Source organism: Varroa destructor, unplaced genomic scaffold (genome assembly GCF_002443255.2).
Source record: "Varroa destructor unplaced genomic scaffold, Vdes_3.0 BEIS01000006.1, whole genome shotgun sequence".
Taxonomy (NCBI): Eukaryota; Metazoa; Arthropoda; class Arachnida; order Mesostigmata; family Varroidae; genus Varroa; species Varroa destructor.
In genome coordinates, this window is record NW_019211459.1 from 13544893 (window position 1) to 13571665 (window position 26773).

A 26773-nucleotide genomic window follows, 5' to 3' on the forward strand; every position below is an offset into this window, starting at 1 on the left:
TGTTTTCCTACACCAAATATTTACGGTATTATATAGCTGTAATAAAGATGGTGCAAGGCAGTATTTTTGAGACGACCAATTAATTCTGCTGGCAGGCGAAACAAATGTGCGGTACTGAAGGTACCGTTGGTTGAAGAAAAATAGCTCAAAGATGCGCTCATATGAATTGTTCAATATATATAGATCATAGAAATATTGGTATTATGAAATGGGGGTAATTCTGGGAAGACTTCCCGCAATTGGGAACGTTCTACTATCGTCACGAGACGCATTCATCCCTGTCCGAAACATCATTCAAACAGTTTAGGTTGAGACGCGATTCAAGCAAATGCAATACGGAAGAAGGCATGCATGGGGTTTCCCAGTTAATAGCATTTCACGGATCAAGATAACTCTATGTACATTACTTCATTCTGAGGCCCTAATTAATTGTATAAATTAATTGTTTAATTCGGTGATCAGAAAAATATTAAACTTATTGTTGAATGGAGCAAGTACTGGCGTGGGAATCCGCCGGGCTGCCAATTTGTCTGTACAACGTCAAGACAGCCTAACTGTTGAGCAGTCAATAGAAGTGTCGCGCTTAGCGTGTAAAATATCATTGTTCAATTGAATCGAACGCTGCATGCCGCATGATGAAAGACTGCGCGGTGACGTAGCGTTTATATAGTGATTTCTAATGCTAATATATGCGGCTACGTAGCTACATATTGATCTGTCGAAGAAGTACTGACCGCTTCTAAGCCGAAATCGATGTAAAGGTTTTCTGCAGTTAAAAACAATATAACCACACTAAATAGGTGCCATTTTGATCGACATTTTATCTGACTTCTGGTAATACCACAATCGCATCACTCTGGAATCCCGTCACCGGTTTCTTGGCAAAAAAAAATCATGATAGATCATTCTTGCATTCCTCCATTGAAATATCACCATGGAAGTTCTGCCGATGCAGAATTCGGGCTATACATTGAAATTTAAAAGTTCTTTCAGGTTTTGCTGCGTAGCTAGAGATGCACGTGGTCTAGCATTATCATTCTAGAAAACGATGCCTATTGAGTAGTTTTGACCCATTTTCTCAATGGCTTAACCGTGATCTTGTTGTTTATTCACAGTAGAAATTTAAATCAGTAAATTTTTTGCCGGTAGGCAGTCATGTATAGTGCATGACCCTTTTCCAGTACGTAGCAGCGCCTTCTTCGGCACCAGTCTGGGCTTTATCGAAGATTGTGGAATACGTTACCCTATTTTTCTATCAACCGCAATAAATATAACTCGACAAAGTTCTGCAAGTTCACATTCGATCGATTAAAATCGCGTACGTCAACCCAACATCGAGCTGTTTTTGTAGCGAGCTTCCGTTAAATTATCTAAACTCTGTTCAGTAGCTTTTTATAGCCGATATCGTGACCTTTTTTTAATGTACACAATAAGTTCATCAGCTTTTTTTTCTGTAACTGGTCGACCACTACAAGGAGCGTCTTTTACGTTGAAACCTTTCTTTCGTACACATTTTTATGGGCCTGGGCAGCATTTGTCATAATATAACGTATGTAACGTATAGCCAATTTTTCTAAAGTTTCACGCATATTTAAGGTTCTTTATATTAGTCTAAAAGCATTTCTCAAGTCTACTACCGTTAAGTTTCAACTTTCAAACGACGGCCCGGCGGAACTTATATTGCCTAGGATATGTAACTTTAACGCCTTCTGACTAAAAAAACGGTTGTTTCTTGCGATATGCATCGAATAAATAAATGTTTATCCATTTAGCAGCTAAATATGCGCTTAGTCATGACAATGCATGAGCTGGATATGGTACTCATATGAAAATGATACAAGCACAGGTGTAGCATACTGTGCTCGAATAGCGATCCTTTATAGAAAGAACAATGAAAAACAAGCAAGGAGCCAATTGGCCCGCTGCGTAACTGAACAGTTTGAAACAGGACTGCTCTAGCGATTAATAGACTATACGACAGCGTGCTTCAGATACTTCGTTGATTTGTTAGCTGTGCCTTGCCTTCAGTGTTGGCAATTTTAACTTGTGTAGTTTGTGTAAAGTTTAAGAAAACGCAGTTTGTGTTTAAAGCAAAAAAAGAAGCCGTATGTGCTCTCGGATCGGTCCGGGATAGATGACGCAGGTTAATGTACATCAAACGATCCCGTTATGTGCAAGGGCGCACAGTAAATTCGTCCACATGTTTTCCCTTGCCCAACACACAACATTTCGTTCATATGACGTATCAGGATCTTCGTTTGTTGAATGTAGTGCATAGGCTGTCTATACGCTGAAAGACCAGATGTTGAATTCTTCTGTGCAACGACACTACAAAGAAACGAGACTCATTATAATGCTCTCCGTATTACGCTCGATCGTATCGCTTTTCTGCATTGAGTTATGCAGAAAACCTTGGTATCGGATCGCTAACACATGTAGCAGTTATTGTGCTTAACAGGTCGAGGTGACTAAAGATAGATTCCATTCACTCAATAAAAAAAAAAAACACATAATAATGATTAAAAATAACCTGTGACAATTTAAATGAACGTTTACATTATCGAAATGTGCAGGTAGGTAAACGTTCATGCTCTCGTAACGAGTGCCATTGTAGCGTCGCTGGTATGCTAGTTTTTAACAGTCTTGTTTTATGCTACACGAGCTGCGCCTTAAATGCAGTCCTACACGTATCTCCAAACATAAAACCCAAAACATTTATTAGGTAAGAACCTATACAATATTATTATCTTCCATAATACGATACAGAACCTTTCGACGACTCCGAGGTCAAAAATGCTCAGTCGTTATTCAACATGATCGTACTCCTTGAATTTCAAATCAATTGGGATTTGGCACCATTTTGATCTATAACAGCGTAGCGATTCATGTAGTCAGCCACGGTGTACCACCAAAAATCCTGGCCAAATAAACGAAAGCAAAACAACCGCGATAGCAGTCGAACAGTTTTCATCTGTCTACCTTGAGTCTGTATAGGCTGAAGGAGTTTTTGCGAAAAGGTCTATCAGCAAATTATCTGTAGACAATATCCCAACAGGTAGAGGCTTGTGCTTACATAGTAGTGACCTTAAGACTATAGCAGTTTCCACCTTAGCCATACAAATCTGTGCCACTGTCCATTTATGGAGAACTATCGCCTAACTGATAATACGTTTACATACTCATGGCAATTAGATGACCATTAAGGCTAATTTGGCGCTATCAAAGGTTCAAACTCTTTAGCATAACTCTGAGATGCCATAGATTTTCGAATAACATTTGCACAGACGCAATCCATAGGCGTAAACCTCACCATCTCATACGAGAATTATTTGCTGCACCATTTTTTTTGTTAACAGTAACAGACGTTGCAACGCCAACAACAGCGGAGACCCCTTCATGTTAGTAGAAGACATAATATAAAAGCACTTTTGGCCAATTAGTTGCCACCTTGCTTCACTTGTTGTTGGTAGTCGACTTACTGATAGCACATATCTCGTTGGGGGAGCGGGGCAGGAGGGCAAGGTATCTGACTTCTTAGCTGTAGTATTCAACGATAATACTGTGAGTTTTCCCGTTCGGTTACTTTAGTCTATTAATAACCAATGAAAAGATTTCTGCTCATGTTCCCTTCAGGGACAAGGAATCACGGGCGTTGTGCAAGAATTTGACTTTCATAGAGAAACATAGTCATCTTTGTCATTTCCTGTAGCATCCTGGAAGTGTTCCGCATTGTCCGATCGTCATTCATAGATGTCTTTACACACACCGCCTCTAGTAATTGTTGTACGGCGACCAGCAGGAGCGTTTAACACTGTCTGGTCCGCACCTTCCTGGTTTATGTCATTAGATCCGGGCGCCCCAGTTGATCAGGCGTAGCGAACTGATCGGTGGGCAGTCCCGCGCAGTGAGCACGAAGGTGGACAATCATAGGATCAACGCGCGTCGGTACGACCTATTCTGAGGATTTCTTTGGGGTCGCTACATGGTAACAGGAGAACTTGGTCCGCTATCGAAACCATCTGAGAACGCTTACTCTTACGGAATACGTAGAAAACACAAATCATCAATGATTAAACAATAGACGACCATTTATTACCACATTAATTTAGCAGATAGCATAAAAGATATTAGTTTTTTTGCAGCGATATTGTTAAAGCTATATTATTGTATTAGCACCAAGCAATGTGCTACGAAGACACTGTATCGAGCTCGTCTGTACGCGCAACATTTACACATAAACAAAATACTCTAGGTGGAAGAAGGATAATTATTTTTGCATAGTAAAGAAAGTGTATGTCATTTTTACCTTATTGGAAGTTTTTTGCCTCTCTTTCAAAGGTTTATCTTAAAGACACTTCTTTGGCGAGGCTGGGTTGCCCAAGCTCAATAAAAAATAAATAAAAGAATATGCTTTTTTCAAATTCTAAACCTCATAATAGTAGCTAAAGTTAAGTAATACTAGTCTTTTATGAGATGTTGAAAAGCCTAAAAGTAATAATATAAGCGAGCGTTGATGATTGCACCATCTGTCTTGCGTTATTGTTTCTTAATATAATCACACTTGTCGAATAGCATATATCTGTTTTATGTGGCGTCCAGTTCTAGGTTGATTGTAGCCTCAAGGTCTCAGAAAGAGCATAAAATGGGCCTAATGAAATAAATCCATATCGATCTTTACAACACGCTGCAGCTGATTTGGGGACATATACGAGTATGGCCTAGTTAGCGCACGGCTTAGATACTTCATTAAAGGAATGCGCAATACATTTTTGCTGTTTCTATATTCGGGGTTCCATATAGCTGAAGGTCATATGCTTCACAATGCAGAAAGAAATTTTCGTTTTAGAATCAAGTAGAAACTTGCAAACAGAAAATTGGTCTTAAGCAAAATACTGTTATGGCATAACAACAGAAAACGATGTCCTGTGTTTTCGGCAGTTGAATTAAGACGAAAGAAACTATTGGCCAGTTAACAGGGTGCGGGCGCTCCAGTTGCAGCAGCAGTCTGTACCATAAAAAAAAATATATATATTTCAGTTAATTTTCAGCATCGATGAATTCCCAAGTAATTGCTAGAACAAGTTGGCTACGACGTAAGACTGGACGTCCCCAATGGCAAATGTTATTACTAAATATGCTTATATCTGTGTATAATAACGTACATGGTCCGTGGTCATTTTCTGCGTCACATCTGTTATAATTGCGATATTAGCTTAAGTATTTTTACAACGTATTAGAGTGACACTACGAAGTAGATATTAGGTAACTTGTTTCTTCCTAATTCACGTGTAGTGGTATGGGGTAGCCTAACTTGGATAGAATCGAACTTGTTGATAAGAAGGAACTTTCGTAATTGTTTCAAGTATATCCATTCAGACGACATGGCGGAGCTACAGCTTCGTGGTTTATCAGGGTAGTCTTACATTATTAATAAGATCATATAGTGGAACGAATATAGCCTCTCTCTTGCATATATATTTTATGAAACGAATGAGATTGCCAGAACGAGCAAGTTCTACTGGAGGAATGACTTCTCTCCTTCCAGGGAAGCGTACGGGAAAGGCGACGTTGAAGGCTGATCAAAAGGTACGCTAGGTTTTGGCAGTATAAAAATCGTTAAAAAAAAAATAATAAAAAATCGTGAATTTACTGCCGATCTTTCCTGGTGTTTGAGTGAGCAAGAAACTGTGCTGCTCAGCGATAGCGATTGAGAGTATTGGCAAATAACCCAGGTCTGGGCTTCAATCAATAGTTTATCTAAATGACGCCACTGTAGCATAAGAATATGTTGAATTTTTTCGAATGCACAGTTGTTCTAAAAATTAAATTGTATACATAGAATAGGGTACTATGCGACAATGGATGTGCTTCAGATAGGATATTTCTAATTAACTCATAATTTGCAACCTATGTGCCTTCTAATTAACTTGCTTGTGCGTCGAATCGACTTTATCGGTCTGTATTTGTTTAATTCTGCCTTTCAAAAAATTCTTCGCTTTAAACGCTTATTAAATGCATATATAGACTTATCAAAGCTTATAAATCGAAAATGTCCAATAAGTAATCTAAAAAAAAACGTTTTGTAAATAATTAAGCTGCTATCATCAGTAAAGGGGAGGGCACAAAGGAAAACGACGATGCAAAAAAGTATTCTAGCTTGAAATAAATGAGCTAATCAACGAAAATAGCGGCTAACTAAGATAGCCAATTTTTAATAGCATGATTCACCATTAAAAAAATGAGGATATATATATATATATAGATTAATGGGAGATAGAGATTAGTCTAGTAATTGGATGGACCCATACATCCTAAAAAAAAACCCTTTTTTTTACTTTTTGGTTAGTCGCATCAAAAGGTAAAATTTTTAGCATATCAGCTCTCTTCTGTAAAGCATACAGCCAAGTTTTTCATACGCTACAATGTGCTGGTTTACTTTGTTAGATACGTTTATCTAGACCACAGTATCCCGCTAAGGACTATTTGCATTGCTAACAGTGATCTTATCTCGGCATTCGGTAGTATGGCACATGCACGAAAAATAGCTCATGACTAGTGAGAAAAATTCGCCAGTAAAAAAAACGCGTCAAAGCGTCCTTTACACATCCCATCTCGTAGCTAACTAAGATCGGCATGTAGTGACCTTTACGTAGTATTATCGCAGAAAATCGACAAGCACTAGCAGGTACCTTCGTGCACTTTCTAAAGATCCTTGATGCTATACCTAAAAAAATGATTCCAATGACGTGAAAAGTATGACTAGAGCAACTAAATTTAAAAAAAAGATAGAAAATAAAACACTTTGTAAAGGTCAACGTGTTTCAGCGGACTATAAATGAATAAGTGAAGTCCTTTGTTGCGATAGCATCCGTAAAAAATCTTCTATAGCTTACATATAATGATACATAGATAATATGATTTGGTGTACCATTTTTATGCTGCACGCACACTGGCTTTGGCCTTATCTTTGGCACAACTGTTTGGCCTAGTTCAACATCGTGAATTGCACCACACCTCATAGACCCTATAGGTCATACTTAAATTAGGGTTTTTAAAGTTACATGGTTTATCACACCAAACATAGAATTTCTTTTATTCGAGAGAGAACGAGAAAGCCAATGACTGACCCAGAGTGGATTCACAGAGTAGTTGACTTTGTTCACGCGTTGGATAATGCTTGACAGCCCTTGGAGGAATGAACAGGAGCCATACCACGATAACGACCACCTGCAATGAGCAGACAGCAATATATGATGCATTTACAATCACATTATAGACGAGCAGCTTCTCTGCGCACAGCTCTTACCCGACCCGTCTCTGGAGACCTCTTTGAAGTGGTTCTTCCTAGCGTAAGCTTGCTATGCCTTTTTCATAAGCGATGCTGAGAATGTATGTACATGTATATCTATACCTTTGAGCTAACCTGCAATGAAACAAGGATTGCGCAGATGATAAGTTGAGATTTTGGCGAAATGAACGACGGCCGTCTGCTGGTACGCTTACCAGCACGGAAAATGCGTGCAATCCTGGAACAAAAAAGAAGAATATTTATGCCATAACACCTATAGAGCCGTTTATATCATTAGCAACAGAAATATATGAATTTTCTTAAGATCTCTGTACATCTTGGACGTACAGAGTTCGGTACCTAAATTGGAACAAGAATCGAAAGGCTGTTTGTCGTAATGGGCACGCGGTCATTCGGTATCCTATAGTACCAGAACAAGTCTAGGTCCTTCTCCAACAAAACAACAGATCGTCACGTCCAACAATAGTACGTTGTGCCCCGCATTCGAGCGCAGATTAGCTATTGTCCAATCCTCTACTACTAAAATCGAAAGTGTACCTTACCATTATTTATGCGGCCGTTGGGCAACTCGACGAAGACTTTTTTAAAGTGAATCAGAGGGTCCTTAATAGAGCGTAGATTTAAAAAGCTCTTGAACACATCTTTTTGTTACAAAAATTATCAATCGTTTTATAGAGGAGAATATCAATTAGTAATTAGAATGTCCTGATAAGCTAGCCACCAGTTTTAGAACGTATTTTTGTCGGAATTTCTCGCATGTAACGTACTTAACGAACGATAATTTATCGAGTTTACACCTGTTAGTGTTGTTTGAGAATATGAAAAGAGACACTTGGTGCCCAATTGAAGCGGTAAATAATAATTATAATAAATAAATGTTACTATCAGAAATAGCACAAATATCTATTTGTGTTTAGAAATGGTCCTAGAAATAAAACATACGAAAAAAAAAAAAAAAAAAAAACTATATTTAGCTTCGCTTCCCTGTATATGCGTGATCTGTTTTATGCACACTAGATAACAATGTGGCTGAGCATTCTGCGAGGCTACAGGCACCCTGTCTAATCTTACACTATGACTTCATAAATAGATAAAAGTTAATCAATCGTTAGTCACTGACGATTTTAATAATACCATGTAATAAATATCAACAATGACCATCGAGGTGTCGACTTCGATCTGGTATTAGAAGCAAGGAGTACGAAAGTATGTGCATGTTTGAGTGTGGGTCTAAATGCACCGACCTGTTACTCTTTGTTAGAATGGCGGCGTACACAATCGTAAAGCTGAGACTGACTCCAATGCGCTGTAGGCCGCATATTAAATCAGTTGGTTTCTGCACGAGTATGAATGTGACGCTGTAGCAAAGAAGGATTCCGGTCAATAACACTGCACTGAGTTCGCGGCCAGAGGCACGAACCACAGGCGTATCACGGTACCGTATGAACACGTAAATCACACAGAAGGTAAGGACGACACCGGCACTCGCGAATGCCATCGCTCCCGTCGCCCAACTTGATGCAGGGTTCACATGCTGCGCTGGTATCTCAAGACATACCTAGGACACACGCAGAAATTCAAAAGCGAGTTAGTTAGCATTATTAAACTGTGGTCTCCGTTACCGAATGTTACCGATTGATTATGAGTGAAAATCGGCTTGAGACTGACACAATTAGTGAAAATACTCTACGCACTTGAAGAGTTTGTTTTTCAGGATAGGATCTTTTTTCCTATTGTATAAATGTTTCAGTTTAGTATTGTAATTCAAGCAACTTAACAAAACTGCTTATTATAAAATATCTCGAATAGGAAAAAAGTATTCGAACAAAATAAGCCCAGTCGCATCATCGAATCGGGCCCACGTCACTCGTATAGGACACGCAATCTCAGCTGCGGGTGATGGCACTTCCGATTCGTCCGTTTATATCCCATATTAACGTATCGAATAGGATGCTTTTGAAAAACAGCCTAACCCGTCACTTCAATGGACCTAGTGGAAATTGCTTAACTGATCCGCTATCACGTAGGGCATAATCGTCAAGTGGCTACAGCCGCTTAGCCTCCGGAACAGGAGATTACGATTCTATCTTAGATGTTTGAAAAATACTTTAAATTTCCTTGTTTCTGCTTCAGCATTTGTAACACTACGTTGAAGTTTATGCGTCCCAACGTAATATCAGCATCGGTAGTTCGATGTCTTAAGTCCGTCTACAAAGGTAGTTATATATAACATCTCCTATGCAAATCGCAAACGCAGCGGCCTAGATGTGTGATGGCATAAAGAATATCACAGTGACCTGGCGTGTCTGTGTGTTTACTATCGAAAAAACCGACTGGCTGTCTTCGAAATGAACGAATAGTTAACGCTATTGAAGGTACGATATCACAATCATGTTACTCACGAATGAAAATTCATAGTTAATTAACGTAAATTTGAATCTATATTTAGGATAAATGTGGGCGGCTGTTGTGGGCGGTGATCATTCCTTGCTTGGTCCGAACAGCCGTCGATCCTTTGGGAGCGTCTGCAAGATTCTCATCTAATCATATGTAAGGATTTCATATACGGACGTTGTGAACAAGAAGCGGAAAAAGCAAAGCCATCATGCTGAGTCACAATACATTGCTTAAAAGGAGGGAGGAGGGAGTGCTTCACCGCTCCACTGTTCTTCAAGAAAGCGCTCCCAGGGACGCCTCCGGGGTCATAGGTGGCACTTACTACTTCATGGTGCGCACTTCATGCGCCATCATGCCAGCCTGAAATAGGCTTGTAGATGCTCCAGGTGCTAAGTAGCGGTCTGGATGTGTACGGGAACATCCGTGTACGAAATTTTAGTGATAACACAAGCAAATGGGTACGTTTATGCTACCTTACTGATTATAGTTAGATGTGCGCACACAATCGTAATTTGGTAAAAGCGTTAAGCTCTGTCTCTTAAACGGAATCTGTGGAGAAGATGCCCTAGGGGCATCATTTTGTTATATGTACCCTCAGGTATAACTCAGAGTTAATCACATTCTATGCAAAAGATAAAATCTAAACTTTTCTACTGCGTATTTCGGCAGCGTCTTGCTGTCCGCCCCAGTCACGAACTAGTACCCCTATTTTAGCCGCATCAGAATAGTATAATACAAAAGTGTATTCAAGAGACAACTTGAATTATACAGTATTCAGTTACTTATGTTTATCTTATTAACATGAAGGTACGATAAATGTGCTGATCTTTAATGTGCAGATGCGTGAGTCTACCGGAATTAGTCTTAATTTTCAACTTAAAACTGATCCGTTACAACAACTTTTTTTTCGCAATTTCTTCTACCGGAAGATGCGCCGCTGCTATAAGTGCAATTATACGTATTTAAATATCCATGATAAAAATTCAAGCTCTGCTCGTTATATTCCACAGCGTATTTTGTTGAAATTCCGTTTCGTAATTCTTCTTTCAGGCTGACGTCTAATGGGATGTTTCTGGATCGTTTATATGTTATGTGCTTAAGCTCAATATACAGAAAATTGTTAATTGAGCTTAAGCATTCTTCTGAGACTCTCCCCCCCCCCTATATATATATATATATATATATATATATACCAAACTGTTTCCACATAAAGGCATACCGCCAAGGTTTGTTTGATTTACCAAGGACAATATATAAGATAGATTAGATGAGTCTTTTTTTTTCATTGGCGTCAGCAGTTAGTTCAGTTAAGTGTAACGTAACAATCCCTGGCAGAAAGACAAAATAAGATTTGTTTCGCCATCCATTATTTGCCCGGTTATTATCAACAACCATCGGAAAGTGTAGCTCAGTGAGCCCCCAAATAGTACTTGGTCTTTCGGACTTATCTAAGATCGAACGAATCTATCTAATGAGATCCGGCTTTGTTTTCCAGAACTTAGTTGTTGTAATAACATCTCATTTTCGGCTGCTTTTCGATTGTATTGTAACCGGCCCAGAATAACTGTCAAGCAGAAAGGAAACTTAGCTATGGTTAAAACCCACAATGCGTGTTGTTATCATGTTCAGTAGGAAGCCCTATTAAGACTGAATAGTAAATCGAGCCGGTTATCATATAACTTCTAGTTTCGCACTCAGCATGTCGATAGCTAACGTGTATGCGATTAAATTCCAAATCATGGCAATGACAAATTGATTATACTGCTATTAAGACTTCATAATGATAGCACAGAATTTAGATAGACTTGATAAAGGGCACGTTTCAAGATGATGCGCTTACCTCGTTGAAGGCAGCACTGATCGCAAAGGTTCTTTTAACCCCTGCGTGCATTCAAAGGCGTTCCTGATTAGTGACTTTTTGGTTTTCCTGGCAAACGCCCTTAACAAAAACTCGATGTGTGTTTGTTAAACCAATTAAGTAATAACAGTGCAATATCATAGGACATTCTTAGCTTCAAAACTTTTTTGTGGATGCGTAAAAACTAATCGTTTGTTAACGCCAACTTATGGCAAAAGAATCAATGGAGCGTCTCGCGAGCAAATACCATATAGGGGAAGCTTGCACTAAGATAAAGTGACAGATGCAGGACCGCTTCACAAGTAGGCTAAAAAACATGGCGTCATAACCCAAGCATGCGGCTAATGGTATTGTTGCTCGAGATCAAAGGCAAGATACTTCGCTGCGGTCGGCGATTCCTTCGAGAGTGGCGCCTCTCCGTCAAATACATACTTCTCTGGGTTTAACGGCAGAACCACTTCCGCGTTCATTCATGCCGTTTAGGGTCTCACAAAGTGGTACCATCTAATACAGTGGAAAATCGTAGTTCTAATGCAACGCAAGCAGTTTTTCCTTAAGCGAAATGCCTGCAAGTGAAATGTATTCCGAACACTGTTCCATATAAAGAAGTAAATATCAACAAAGCATATGCTGTACTTATATAAAGTAACTGTATAATCACTGCTATAAATAACAGAGACAGAGTAAGCCTGTTATTATGTTCCACTGAATACTTTCCAGTAGTCTATGCTTAGCGTTTTCAGTCTTACGTTAACATCTTGACAAGTGACTATGTACTTGTCCGCAGAATGTTGATGTGGAGCAGCTATCGTCTACAGATTCTACAAATTTGTTTATTGATATACTATATTACTGAATTATTACAGTTCATTAAGCACAAAGCACTTGGCTACACGGAATCAACAACTTATTTGCTGAGACCTGATTTTTCCAACCTGGGATATGTAATAATTGTCGAAGTCGTTCTCTGGAGTTCAGTCCCTAGGGGCCACTACGGAGCGTTTAGTCATTCCGTAAATTAAATTCCGTAGTAAAATAATTTGCGATCACACGTTGAAAATGATCCAAAGTTGATAGTACGATGTACAACAAATGGTTAGAATCGCGATAGGAGTAAGCTTAATATCGAGCCTGCCACAAAAAGGAAAAGTCTCTGTGATGCGGGAATGATTAGCAGTTAGCTTACGAAACACCAAGACGCATGAGTGGTGCACATGTACTACCGCAATCCCCTGTAGGCACAACGCCCTTGCTGATTTCTAGGCGTCTATGTGAAACGACGCAAAGTGAGGCGTTGACATGAGTAGTGGATATTGATATAACAGACAAACTCTTACAAACTGTCGTCTGAATGGCAGACCTGTCGTTTATTAAGCCGAAAAATACATTAGTTGATTATGCTTGTATCGCTTTTCGATGGACACCAGGTAGGCTCTGCAAGCCCAGTCCACGCCTACTTATTGGGCTTGACCTACGAAAGCCAGGTGACACGAGCGCAATGCAGACTGATAAAGCAGTGTGTATGTTGCCTTGTCCCTGTGCCTATTCTAAAAGCAGATTCGATTTTTACACCCAAATTCGATAACATTGTAAGCCGAAACCAGTTAGGTTAAAATTCACAGGTGAGGATTTCGTCTGCGTGTACGTCTCTAACTGTGGCTATACATGTCCAAACGTACCATCACATGGCGACTGTCCGCGAGTAGATGTCTAGAAACCCTTTGTTAAGGTTTGATTTTGTTTCGAAAAGAAAGTTGAAACGCGACTTCATTTCATCTCGGCTGTGCCATAATACAGGAAAACGTTAAATGCCAGCTGGATTTGGATGTGGGCACATTTCGATGTAAAAAAAAAAAGTCATTATATTCTGATCAACTTACGCAAGATGTTCGACTCCCTGAATCTTGCTCGTGTACGAGACCATATTTTCTTTAGTAGTTCTATAAAATACCGGAGCTGACATTGCGAGTCCTAGTCAAACCCGAGACAGACTCCCAGGAGAGTCGCAAGCTTCCCTTAAGTACGCGAAAGAGCCACTTAGTCAACTTCAACACTATTACTCGTAACAAACACAACAATAATGAATGTACGCCGCGAATGTCGTACCGTTCAATAAAAACTGGGACAGGAATTAGATCACTTAAATATAGATCTGAGAACAGGCATTTGGATAACAGGTTTTGTATTTACCGACAACGAAACGAGTAGATTCGGACGTGGACGGATGAGTTTTTCACGCTATTTTTGTGCAGTTCAAAATGGCCGAGATCTGATGCATACGCAGATAATTATAATTAAATCTGGACAGAGGCTCATTAATTGCACACATTAAGGTTACAGATTTCTGGCCTGTGGGGATTTTCCTCAGACTTTAGAAAAGCATGAATCAACTTCATAGGAAAAACGTAGTTATATTCTCGTAATAAACATGGAAAATGAACATCTGTGAGCAAGAACAATAATACCAATTAATAATTGTTGACCCTTTACTGCGCTGTGCTATAACGCCGATATGCCGTAAACACGACACCAAACTAGCATTCAAGGCTGACGAAGGTGGTTCTGTTCGATACATGGACTGCGCGCAGGATAGCGACGCGAACCTCTGATTCAAATCGGCAGTGCCATCATTGTGTTTCGAAATAGGACTGCTGTTCTCCTCTAATTTGTCATAAAGAAACTATCGGTGTTTCCAATTTGGACACGACAACGAATAGTGACTGGAGCGTGATTTTGAATTTCCTCGAGTTCGCATCATGCCCAACGGCTAACAGGAACGTATCTTCGCTTGCCGAAAGATTGCTGTGTTAACCGTGCAGAATTTGTACAATTGAAACCGATGTGTTTTCACAGCAGGCGGGTTATATTTTTCCGAGTCACCGGTTTTCCACTTGTCTAAATAAAAGCGAGCTTCGAATGGAATTTTTTCTCCGCTATTTCGATCGTTCGGGGGTGGAACTGAAGGAAACTTGCTTTTGAACTATAGTTCCATCGCTATTTAGGCAGGCTATAAAATCGCCCTAGACATATCATGTATTGAATTTGTCCGTAGGCTGGCTCTATGGGTCAGCAGGCAACTATGCAACACAGGGCTTTGCAAGAAAACACGGTCCCCAATGTCGATTTAAGAACAAATGCTGGCGCCGTTGCGCGAGACATTTCTCGCTTCCTGAAAAGTCGGTTGCCGAGCTCTCATGCATATTGTGGTTACCCGAAGTTTGGGTTCAATAACATCCCGTGCGTTGACAATATTTGATAACACGCACTCGCCATGTACGGTCCTTCTCTAATATAAACTTCACAATATTGTGTAGTTTGGATATGGAGCGGTCTTTTTTTTCTGTGATAATTAAACGAAAACTGCAAATTTCTGAAAAGTTGAAAGTGAATGCTAGGCGCTATACAAAGCTGAGAAACCAATGTTCGACTAAAACGTCACACATTCTACGGTCAGTAACGATTTGAGTAAATAGTCGAAAGGTTTTGTCAAGAATCGATGTCGCATTGATTGAAGGCTGTCAGCACGAGGATTTTCGGCTTACCGGTAGCCTTGGACATACACATTAATAAGCGTTGTCTTGCCGTTGCCTTCTCTTTTTGAGGCTGGCAGAATGCTTCTAGACAGAAACAACAATTTCTCATTTGGGCCACTCCTCATTTCAAAATTCTCGGCTGCGTAGTGACCTAACAGCTGTAGGAGGAATTCCGCGACAGCTGAAACACGAATATTTCCTGTGGTAAAAAGAGCGATCGCAATGGTAACGCTAACATGGTCAGCTGAAAGGCCACTGGTCCTTCTAATACATTTATATGGTGATACGCCTTCATGTTTCTGCTCACTGGTTTCAACTTTATCTCATTAATGCGTTGTCGGTCCTAGCCTTCGAGCGACGTCGTCGTCGTCAGAGTCGAAAGCCGCTGCTTTCAGTGTATCTGATGTCTAAATCCCTTTGATTCTTTTTGCCCGATTGATCTCTATGTAGCAGGATCGGTGGTTGTTCGATATGGAAACACGGGAACGGGATCGAGGTCGCGAGTCACGGTAACTTCACAGTTGTTAGGTCAAACCTATTCTACTCCAGACACCCTACCTAGTTCCAACCAGCGAGAGAAAGGCCGCAGGATGGATTCGGATATATTAGTTAACGATACACCACACTGTTCTAATTTTTACCACCTTCACCCCCCTAGTCTGCAAGCATCCTGTCGCATCTATTAATGGTTAAACGCAAGATAGTTGATTTATGTTTTTGACTTATGGATGAAACACTTTAAGGGACTACCATTCGAACTTTAATCTATCATCAAAAATGGGAATATGGTTCTCTTCCACTTTTGACGTTATATAAAAGTAGTCAGCAGTAGTGACTAGTGTGTTGGTTACTTATTTGACAAATGAGCATCCACACTATATTTCAACGTTTTGTTGGAAGGAACAACTGTTTTATTCCGAAATTTCTCATAGTCGGCAAAAGCACACAGCGGCAGAGGCGTTACGTAAGCTGAGACCTAGATTCTTAAAGCAAATTTTTAACAACTTTTTGACTAAACGTTACCCACTAGAGAATATCTTGGTACGAATGAATGCTCTCAAAGAACAGTGCTAGTAGATAAATCACGATGCAACTGGGTGCAGCAGATGACTGCGAACGTGGCATGAATCGGTACCGCCTTAGCTTGCTTTTTAGCACGAGGTCATTATGGTTCCTCACAAATGCGGACTTACGGGAAAATACGCTTCGCGGTGTAACATTACGAAGTACAGTAACGAAGATTTCGTTATAGTGCTATGAAGAATGGGGGTGGAAAGACGTTGCTCGAAAAAGGGTATTGGCTGCCAGGTAACATGCTAACGAAACGTAAAGGTCGTTTTTCGATCGAGTCTCAGAGACGTATTTCGAAGCAGCAAATGGAGAGCAAAGGTTGCATGAATATCGTTTCTATTATTACAACACCTATTATGACACTGGTCTAATTACGTTAGGCTACATATAGACAGTTGTTTTTCAGTGGCGTTCAATATCTACTCTGTTACGTTCACTCAGTTTACGTAAGCCTTTTGCTGCATTAAAAGTTTTTCGACACTAGAGTGGGATATACGTATTCCGCCTTTGAAGATCAAATCATCGATGAACAAGCCAGTTGCTAGCGAAGAACAAGTCTGTTGAGTATTGTTGTTACAGTAACAAAAAGAACGCGCCCATTTACTACGTACACTCCGTAGCACGCATAGTGGGTGAAACTTCTAAACGTGTTGAAAATTACACATATACTTTGCCATGGGGAAAACAGAATCCAGTCAGCGAGTTTCTACAATCGTACGTGACGTATCGGTAACGCGATCGAAGTTTACATCTGAAACAACCGAAAGCGCCGTATTGAAATAGCGCAGTAAACGTTATACTTTAGAAAGATTTATGTTAACATTCACTAAATCCAAAAAGCGTTGCCATGAAGGCTTGTTAATGAGCAACCATCCGCCCTAGTTTCCCATAATATATTTTTTGTAGTCATCTACTTGGAACATAATGCCATCTGCCTGCGAGGTGTAACGACAGCTTTGAGTTCTGACCGTGTTCGTGCTCTGCCAAGCAGAACTTACCCTAATTAATTAATAGCCAAAGTAACTAGTGTACAGTGAAGCTTTATCATAGACAGATATAGTTGAATTTTTGTTACTTGTAAGTATACATTCGCTAATAATAGAACATTACGCGAATGTTACTTAGAAAAAAAAACTATAAATTCTACCGGGTCATAATACTGTCTATTGGAACATTACCCATTAGAACCTATTGGCAAAAGTGTCCAATGTGTCATAATAAGCTTTGGCATTAACATATTCCGTTTCAAACGCCGACATTCACTATGTTTTAATCAGACGCCACAGAGGCTAATCACCATGGAAATATATATGTATATATATGGGGATTAGCCAAAGAACAAAGAGCGAGTTTTAAGCTCTTCGTTTGGTATGTTCATGCTTTGAAAGTGGCACATGCTTCTGATAAAAAAGAAAACAATGTACATTAAAGTTTTCCGAGATCAGGGCGGAAATTTTACTAGCGCTGTACAAGCACCCGTAGGCTTGTTTTAAGATGCCTTCGTATAGATTTTTCCTCTAGTTCTGTTCCAGGAAAAGGTTAACTTGGAATCTATCCTCAAGGTTGAGGAACGTTTCGAATAGCCTATGTGTATGATTTACATAGAATTTCCATTTAATATGGGCATTTCTAGAAATAAGCTCGACGAAGCCCAGCAAAGAGTTCAAGCTACGCCTACGTCGCACTGACATAAAACTGGCTTGAGCTCATCATAAGATGAGCCATAAAAATCATCTGACCCTTATTTTATCATCAAGACGCTTGAATGGCTCTCCGACACATTGACTGTTATAGGCGTTCTACTGGCATGTTTGTTGGAGTTTCGAACGGGCACCAGTTGATTGTATCAGTCTCATGACAGCTTTAGGGCTTCAGGCTCGCTCGAGGCCGTTCTAATCGTGCCTGTGAACAGCTTGTACGTGACACGTCGCTAGACGGTACGCAGTGGACCAGCGACAACCGGTTTAACTCGGCTAGCTTTACAGGGTAACTTTGAAATGCAGCTTAAGCTTTTCGCTAAGGATAGGATTGAGAGTCACATTTGTCGCCGATACATCAGCAGCGAGAGCGCGCATTACTAAATTAAATGAAATGTCAATATTATAGCTATATACATGAGTATCAGTAATCAATGATGTGTAACAGTCAAAAATCAATTGTTATTATATCAAGCATTCGAATAAACGGCAGCCCTATTTTTTGAATATTTACTCTACTATTGGCCCACAGCTTTAATCTCGTCGTGTTAACAATGCCCATGATAATGGGACGTTACTTAATAAAACAGCACCGCGTTGTATGTCTGACAAAAAGTCGCGTTTTTTTTCCTACTTATCTAAACGCAGCGCAGTCGCTCATCCTTGTTCGCCTTTTGAGTAAATAGTGTTAGCAGTAATTTGTTATTTTCGCAGCAAAGAAACTTCCGGCGTTGCGTTCAAAGTTTGTCAATTTAATTTTTTTTGCAATTGTTTTATGTTTATCTTCTCTGGTGTACGTTACGTCCTCTGTCAAGCCCCTAACCGGGATCTCGCATTGATATTGTTTTCCACTTACTGCATACTTCTATACGCATTTGTTTATCCAGGACGCTAATTCGAACTGACCTGATGGTCCAGGTCCGGCAGTGTTCCTTTAGCGCACTCGACACATTCAGTTTCACTACGTAGTACCTCGTACTTTTGACACGGCATACACTGCCAACAACATTTTTCGCCCTCGAGGAATTTTTTCGCCGAGCCACGCTCGCACTCCAGGGAGCAAACTGCAAAAGGAAACGGAAAAAGAAATGGTGATGCTTCGTAACAGCTCCAATATCTTGAGGCTTGAAAACGACGCTAGCCCTACTCATTAGTTGATTTGCCGATTTATTGATTAACCAAATATATTACTATTGCTACGGCATAAAAACATGATCACTGTAGGGCAAAGATAAAGCAGCACCTACACGCGCCACAGTGGGCATCGTAATTGATTTATAACATACCGTTCCAAGCTATTTTCCGCATTTCGCAGACATTGTAAACCCTTTGAGACATCGCCGTTTCAGTTGCCCCTATTAAAAAAAAACACCAGATCTAAAAGAACGTGACGTGCTTGTGCAAATCGGAAAAAAATGACAGGTACCTTCATGCCGAAGATCCTATCGCGGTGGCAGCGCCCGTATCTATATACGATAGATAACTTGGGCGAAATATATAGTTCACATGAGCTATTCCCAGTTCGATCCTTGAATTCTGAGTTTGTTCCTGAATGCTTACTAGTACAATGTGGAAGCCTGTGTTAACTGTAAGTACCTTAGCTTGCACCTCCAGGCGCTCTAAAATATACAAGAAATTTTTCTACCTTGCCATGTGTAGTACACAGTCAAAGAATTGTCGCAAAGGACTCATTAGGTGTTGATGCGATAAAGTCAATCAGTAATTCTGCTATTATATACATCTGTGCCATTGGCTACTTATTTATAACGTAGAAAGCCACGTCATTTTTGCAATAACTTCAGCCCCATGCAGTGCTCGTGTCAATGCATGGCTGAATGTCTATAAATATTACCAGAACATTTTATGTGAGTCATCATCGATTGGGCAAGTTTTGTCATTTATAGTGAACTTCTATTTTCATGCAATTCATGTAAGTGTAGACAACATGAGCGTTGAAATGCAGTCTAATGTCTTAACAAATTAGAATCTTTTCCTAGAATCTTCACAGTAAGCTCAATCGCATCATTCGCGACGGGAACCTGCTTGATTCTAATAATGAACTAAGGAAAATCCTGGCAGGATTCGTTGGTCGAAGCCGCACTGGTCGCTATCTAGACGGTGAGGTGAAGTATTTAGGCACCTGATACGGGCGGTAAGAATCCTCCATTTCTGCTCCAACTATCTTCAGCTGATGTGTATAGTGTTGTACCGGATATCGGTGACGAGCTTGTGCCATTGAGATTTTTGTTACTCATATCGCTGCTGGTTTCTATTCGAAATTTTAACTCGTTCTTGTTGAGCGTAAGCCGGCCATCTCGATATTCGCCCACCTGACAATAACGAGAATGCATATTTGACATTTATGACCGTGAAGGCAGGCATTGCTAAATTATCTACACAGCAGGTCGTTATTTTTGTTGTTCGAAAGCAACGAAATGTATCCGTATTTCGTCCGTTTGTTTCCATCTGTCTCCTACTGTGTTGACGTCTTAACGTTACGACTTCTCGGTCCTATTGTTCCAATGTATCATTGTTCTAGAAGATATAATATGTAAGAAATGGTTTTCCTTATTCATATCGAGTGTTGTAATACTGCATTAGCTCTGCCCTACTTCCGTGTCAAAAAATTTTTTTCCTGTATATAATGGCATGGTCTGTATCATTCTTTTGAGACAGCACTGAAGGATTGCTTTCCATAGCGATTACTCTACTATTGACTTTACTATTTGGAGGTAATTTTACGTGACCATAATGTGCCTTCGATGGAACAGCATATACATATGCATGTTTCCATGGTGAGGTTTTCTTTTTCATACCTTGAGCCAATCGAAAATGCCCGGCTTAGTTTGTTTAAAATGCAGAATATTGTAACGAGACGGGCCGTCCAAAGTGCTTTCCGTAAAACGAAATTCGTCCTTGGTTAGACCTGAAATGCGGACAAACTATCACCGTAAGTGCCTTAACAAGAATCTTCATCGCCAAAGAATTAGATTAAATCTAAATAAGTGCTATAATAAATAAGGCTAATTGAATTTAATTTGCTGAATGAAACCTTTTATAAAACAACGCAATTTACCAGAAATAAACCTAAAAAGGGCCTAATCTCTTTCCCTTTTTAGAGTTAAGGTATCTTTTTAAAAGGCCTTTTTCCTTATTAACAGAAAAAGGGATTCCATTAGATATTGCTGCAATAATGTTGTATAAGCGTTTTTCTTTTATTCAAAAATACACCTAAAACCTCTAACAATAACCTCTCAGCAACGAAAATAAAGATTAACAACCCAGTTTTCCAACCTAATTGCTAACGTATATCTGCAATCGCATCCGCTCCTTAATAGTTGTAAATAACTGATATATCAACAGGTGTGCTACCATTGTTAGTATACCCGACGTTAAAGGAAGCTTAGGAATGGTCGTTTATTTATGTGGCAAATTCGCTTCTCTGGGATTGTAATGTTCTCGTTGGCATGGTGACAGAATATGCAGTCAGGACTTTTTTTTGCGTAATACCAGGCATGGTTCAAGGGGTATTTAAACATTACTTTATAGAAATGTATATTGAAAGTTGTTTGGATATATTAAACCGAGCTATCGCGCTTGCGTTTAATTGATGTACTTTGCTTGTACTACAAATGACAAGACTGAAACACAAAACAGGTGAGAAGACCACATTTTTAATTCACCCAACCTACTTTTGTGTCGACGCCTGCTTTGCGGTAGGCCGCATTAATTGAATTATTACTGGATATGTTTACACACACAGCGAGGACTCCAAGCAGTGGTTTCTGTTAAAGGCCATTGCGCCTGTTCTCCGCCTTCAACAAAAATAGCTGTCTGCTCCATAACCTCAAAGGCAGAGGAGAAGACAACATCTGGTTGATATAAACTGACTCATAAGGAAAAAGTCAAACTGAAGTTATTTCGTGTTGCGAGCATTGCTACATTTACAATAGATGAAGACTCACCCCCCGACGTCAGCGCGAATGGGAGTACGCGCGGAAACATTGTACTCTGATGTGTGGCTGAATGGAACCGTTCGCGTTTCAATAGAGGTGTTGAAGATGGTAACTTCGTTGAAAGGCAAAATGGAAATGCTCTCTAAACAGCCGAGTTTAGTTTGTTGGCCTTCAGTTATTGTGCCCGTGAAGAAAGCAAATATGACGAACGTATGTAAACGTGGACCCACGCGGCAGAATTTAAAAGCTCTAATGGGGGTAGGTCATTTGCAGAGGAACGCATCACCATGAGTTTTTCACAAAAGTTGTTGCTGAAGCTTCAGTTGAGCGCTATATGATTTTTAAATATATTTGTAGGATATGCTGTACAAGGGAGCCTAAGCTAAGAGAAAATCATCCTGTTAGGATATTTAAAATGCATTTAAAAACTCACAGAGGAGTTGAAGAGACAACATCTTGATGACAAATGGTAGGAACGAAAAATAGAATATTCAAATATATATGTAGTAAAATATTAAAATATGAGGAAGATTTTATCATTACATAAGTCAAAGTCAGCTCGTGTCCACCCCGAGATTCTTTTTTCTCAGATATTTTTCTATCGAATTACTTGGAACTAAATCAGTTTGCTAAATCAGTTTCTGTCTCAGAACAAGCATGCTATGAATAATTAAGGGCAGCTGGAAAACTATGTATTTATTATCTTACCACGAGTTCTGCCTTTAGGTCTAGGCCTTTGCTGTATGGATGATACCTTGCGAATCGCTAATATGCCGCCATATTTGCTTAAATGAATAACATTAAATACCTTCCAGCCTTTTGCGAAATAGGGAACTAGATGCTACACCATTAAGTTTTTCGTCCGCCGTCGTCGGATTCGTACGTCGTCGCTTCTATACGTAAAGGGAAAGATAATCGCTTGATCTGGACAAATTATTTAGGAGCCAATGAAATGAAGCAAAGTCAATACTGAGAAGGCGGCACTTAGATTATTACATCATGATGCCAAAACTATTGATTCTTGCGGAAATCAGTTTACATTTATAAGGAATAGCTCTAATAAACTGCGGGTGTTAGTTCTATTGCAAATTTATGCTGCGCGTTAAACGGCCATAAGCGAATCCATTGTTGCTGAATAAGTAGCATTTGTTTATGTCGCTGTTAGGGCCACTGTACAAAGTTTGCTTCAGTTCCGTGCCAAGAAGACCTCATGGAATCTATTTTTATCACAGGCGGATGTGTATATGAACCCTGAGCAATATATATGAGGGTGAATGTAGTCGAGACAGGCAAACTCTTTTATTAACAAACATTGCTTGCAGAGCGGCCATTAATTCATATTATATGAAGCTCACCTACGCAATAGGTATACCTCTTATAACTACATACTTAGGAGAGAGGCTTTCAATATTTTATTTTTGCCTAATAAGCCATCTCGTGTTATGAGACAACATTCGGGTATCAGCGGACATTCACCATTGGCAAATTCCGTCAAGAGTGCAACTCTGTAGCTGAAAAAGAACGTCAAGCTTCCTCAGCAAAGGTTTACAACGAGAAAAGCGTGAGGTCAGTTGAGTACTCAACAGTGAGGTTTTCTATGCCGACTGACCAAAATATTCAAGTTGAGGAACAACTGCCCAAGTTTAAAAACCAAAGAATGCTTTTTTTGGTCGTTATTCTAATGGTAAATTACCGCTTGAAGCTATTTCGCTTCCAAGCAATAAAAGGTCGTTAGAACACTTATCATAACTGAATAATTTCATCATCTAAAAGTTGCATAGAACAGAAACCAACCTCTGTAAACAAACCATTGAACTATAACCCGCATAATACTTAAACAGAAACACCGCTAACTGATGCCCCTGGTTTTACGCTAAACTAATCCCGATTTACAGATGCAAACCATATGGTGCAAGGCGTTATTGAAACATTCATTAGTTCTACAATCAATTCGCTAAAAAATCACACTGAGAGCAACACTAATAAAAATTAAAAAAAAAATATCCAAATATACAATGGTATACAATTGTTGGTTGATATATTTATTTCATACACATACTTACATTTATGACATGTCTACGAAAAGGAAGCAGATAATCAATATTCATAATTCAACAGTGTTCTCAGCGGACTTTGAAACGGAATAGTTTTTGGATTGATCGTGCTTGAAATATTATTTTTAATACATATTACAAGTACTCTTTTTCATTTTTGCACACTTGTCTCAGCACTTTAGCAGCCTTTGGACAGGCATATAAATGCAGTTTACACCCTCATATGTAATTTCTCCGTATATGATTCCTCGAAATAAATCGATAGAGGGATATGCTTGTCTACTGGTTCCACTTTTAGGACATGGAAAACCCCATAGACGTAGGAACTTAGATCGGGAGTGTAAGTAAGTTGGACGCGAAAGTTAGTTATTCCTGTCGATTCATAAATCTTTTAAAAAAAAACTCGAGACATCGAACTGCATTAATGACTTCATCTTCGGCGGGTATTCCATAGTAGCACAGAACTTCCTGATGCCCATGGCCAGTACTGTTATCACCTTGCGTTCGAAGCTATTTGACACTGCCACCAAACTAGACTTCTCTCCAAAGCCACGCTATTCGTTCTACCGATTTTTCTTCAGCTGGCGGTAGACATTGTACAATACCTCGTCATTGGGGACCGTAAATTCCTGTTAATTAGTTGCACATGAAATACACCGCATGCGTTTCCAATTAGCCTCGACTTAATGGAGGACTAACTTACGGGGCACTCATTTTTTTTTAATTTAGTTCCGTCTTTTTGAGTACTTGAATACTAATTCTGTAGCACGCAACATGATCTAGCCAAATCTAGCCGACAGAGCCCCTAAATTTCAAGCTCTGTTTTCGGAAAAAGCTTTTTCGAGCGCGGCAATGCGTTCTTGTTTTTCGGGTCCCGACAATTGGTAACTTTCTTACTGATGTTTAACATTCTAAGCTCTGTTTTTGAAACGTTTGCATTGTTTACATACTGTGCTTTTGCTTAAAACTCTTTGCCCAATGTCTGCACTAAACTTCGATGAATTTCTGCAGCGCTGTTGCCCTTGACAAATGAAACCACTGAACGTTGATTTTAGTGCCTAAAAAGATGTTTTTTTTCTGGACTCCTTTCTCCTTGAGTAAACTCAGCCGGTTTCTAGTATCAACTGTTTAAAAAACTAGAGTAGTATTCAACCAAATTTCGTCTGCTAACGGCGCGTCATTCAAAAGCTATTCTATTTTAAAGTTGGCCAGATTCACCTGTTTTGTACAAATATAATCACGGATCTGAGTAGCTTTATAAAAGTAATCATAAACACATATATGGTTTACATTGTTATAAACATATATTTCTTTCAGGACACTTCTACTGCAGGGCACAGTTAGGGACACCAGATAGCGCAAAATAACAAAGAAGAAATCAAAAATAGCACTACAGTTTCGTGATACACAGCGCGACAACCAAGGCCGCTCTGCGACCCTTGATTACCCGATTTCTATAAGAAAGTTTATCAATATTCACATAATAGGGCCAACATATATATATATATATACCATTAGCAAGCCAAAATGTGGACGACAATATTCAGTTACAACTGCACGTTTCCCTACCAAAGGGATTCATTTCTTTCGATTGCCTATCTTTCTTTTTTCCATATCTAACTTGTACGTATTCACAAACAAGAGAGAATTTTAGGCTCTTTTCAGATAGCTCTACTGCGTATGGCTGTGTGGGATTAGGCTATGCGATACGCAGTGTACTTCGCTGTTGCTACTGCGCCACACGCGGTAGGCCCACCAAATCTATCCTAGGCCGGTTCTTAAAAAAGCGTTTCATATTGATAGAATATTTGGTCTAGTATCTACATCGCAACAAGCCACCGTCAGGATCAGACCCGCGGCTGGATGAATGAACGAATATAGTAAAAACATTAGGGAAGAATGTATTGGGTCTATTGAAGAAAAGACCTACCCTAAAAATCAAACGTGTGTCCACGCTAACTCGAGGGTCCATCAAGGGATGTACGACAGACAGGCTACAACTGTTATTATTATTATTATTATCTCTATTACTACAACTATTGAGCTAGAGTAACATGATCGTTCGTTTGATGATATATCATTCTGGCCTTATAAGCTTTCTGAGCATGTGTAAAAGGCAAGGACACATTTTTTGAAACGCCTTTGGGGTTCACCACGATAGAAGATGAATACCGATAGTAATAGAAAGCCTATTGATAGTAAGAAACGGACATCGATAGAGTAAGTTGCGATGTCCTTGGTGTAACTCTCCGCAACGAAGAAGCCCAAAAACTATAAATTATATTTCTCTTATTTGAATCAACAGTAGTCATACCTTGTTAAGGCTGCCTCGTTTGCAATCGTGCACGGATAATGACTATCTAAACACCCGCGGCTGAATCGAACTAATAGATAATCAGAGGGATTTGTAACCACTGGATAATTTCACTTATAGCTTCATAATCACACCTAAAACCTAGTCGAAGTTGTTGGAATAATTTGTATGCAATTAGTGTACACTGATCAACTTTGACGCACTTAGATGTCTATTACTTACTTGTGCAAGTCGCACGTAATTCCTGTGTTGCCCTATTTGAACCTTAGGTTTTTCCGTCGTTCGAATTGAGTGGATGCTACCAGCCGACACTTCGATTTATGCAAAGGGAGCCCAGTCGTTAATTTTGGAAGTGAAATTCATAGCGGAAATTAAACACTATTTCGACTATAGTTCATGGTGGAAATTATAAAATTTCAATGCCCGTACTCCGAAGAGAGCACCGATGATTTCTTGCGACAGAGAAACAATTGAGGAAAAAATAACAAGAGCATATGGTTAGTAAGTAACGCTTCCGTAATGGACCAGACGAATTAGAACCGCGTACATTTGTTGAAACCCCAGTCGTTTCCCCTTTGCCAAAA

The 26773-nt window shown here is 39.6% G+C and overlaps 1 protein-coding gene across 13 annotated transcripts in view; it reads right to left on the bottom strand.

Annotated features, from left to right (window-relative positions):
* The window catches only part of LOC111252394 (metabotropic glutamate receptor 2-like), a 185847-nt gene that overhangs the window by 74939 nt on the left and 84135 nt on the right, over nucleotides 1-26773 (bottom strand). For 12 of the 13 annotated variants that reach the window (XR_002674188.2, XM_086991923.1, XM_022810204.2 and 9 more), the window contains 6 exons: nucleotides 20682-20791; nucleotides 20006-20195; nucleotides 18772-18929; nucleotides 8554-8867; nucleotides 7424-7526; nucleotides 7128-7227 (listed from right to left, as the gene is read on the bottom strand). Coding sequence is in view for 12 of the 13 variants with exons in the window: in XM_086991923.1 (XP_086848049.1) it covers nucleotides 7128-7227; nucleotides 7424-7526; nucleotides 8554-8867; nucleotides 18772-18929; nucleotides 20006-20195; nucleotides 20682-20791 (975 nt within the window). In the remaining variant the exon portion in view is untranslated. Of the gene's footprint in view, nucleotides 1-4063; nucleotides 5006-7127; nucleotides 7228-7423; nucleotides 7527-8553; nucleotides 8868-18771; nucleotides 18930-20005; nucleotides 20196-20681; nucleotides 20792-26773 lie in introns of those variants that run through there. The other variant, XM_022810207.2, reaches the window with a different exon arrangement.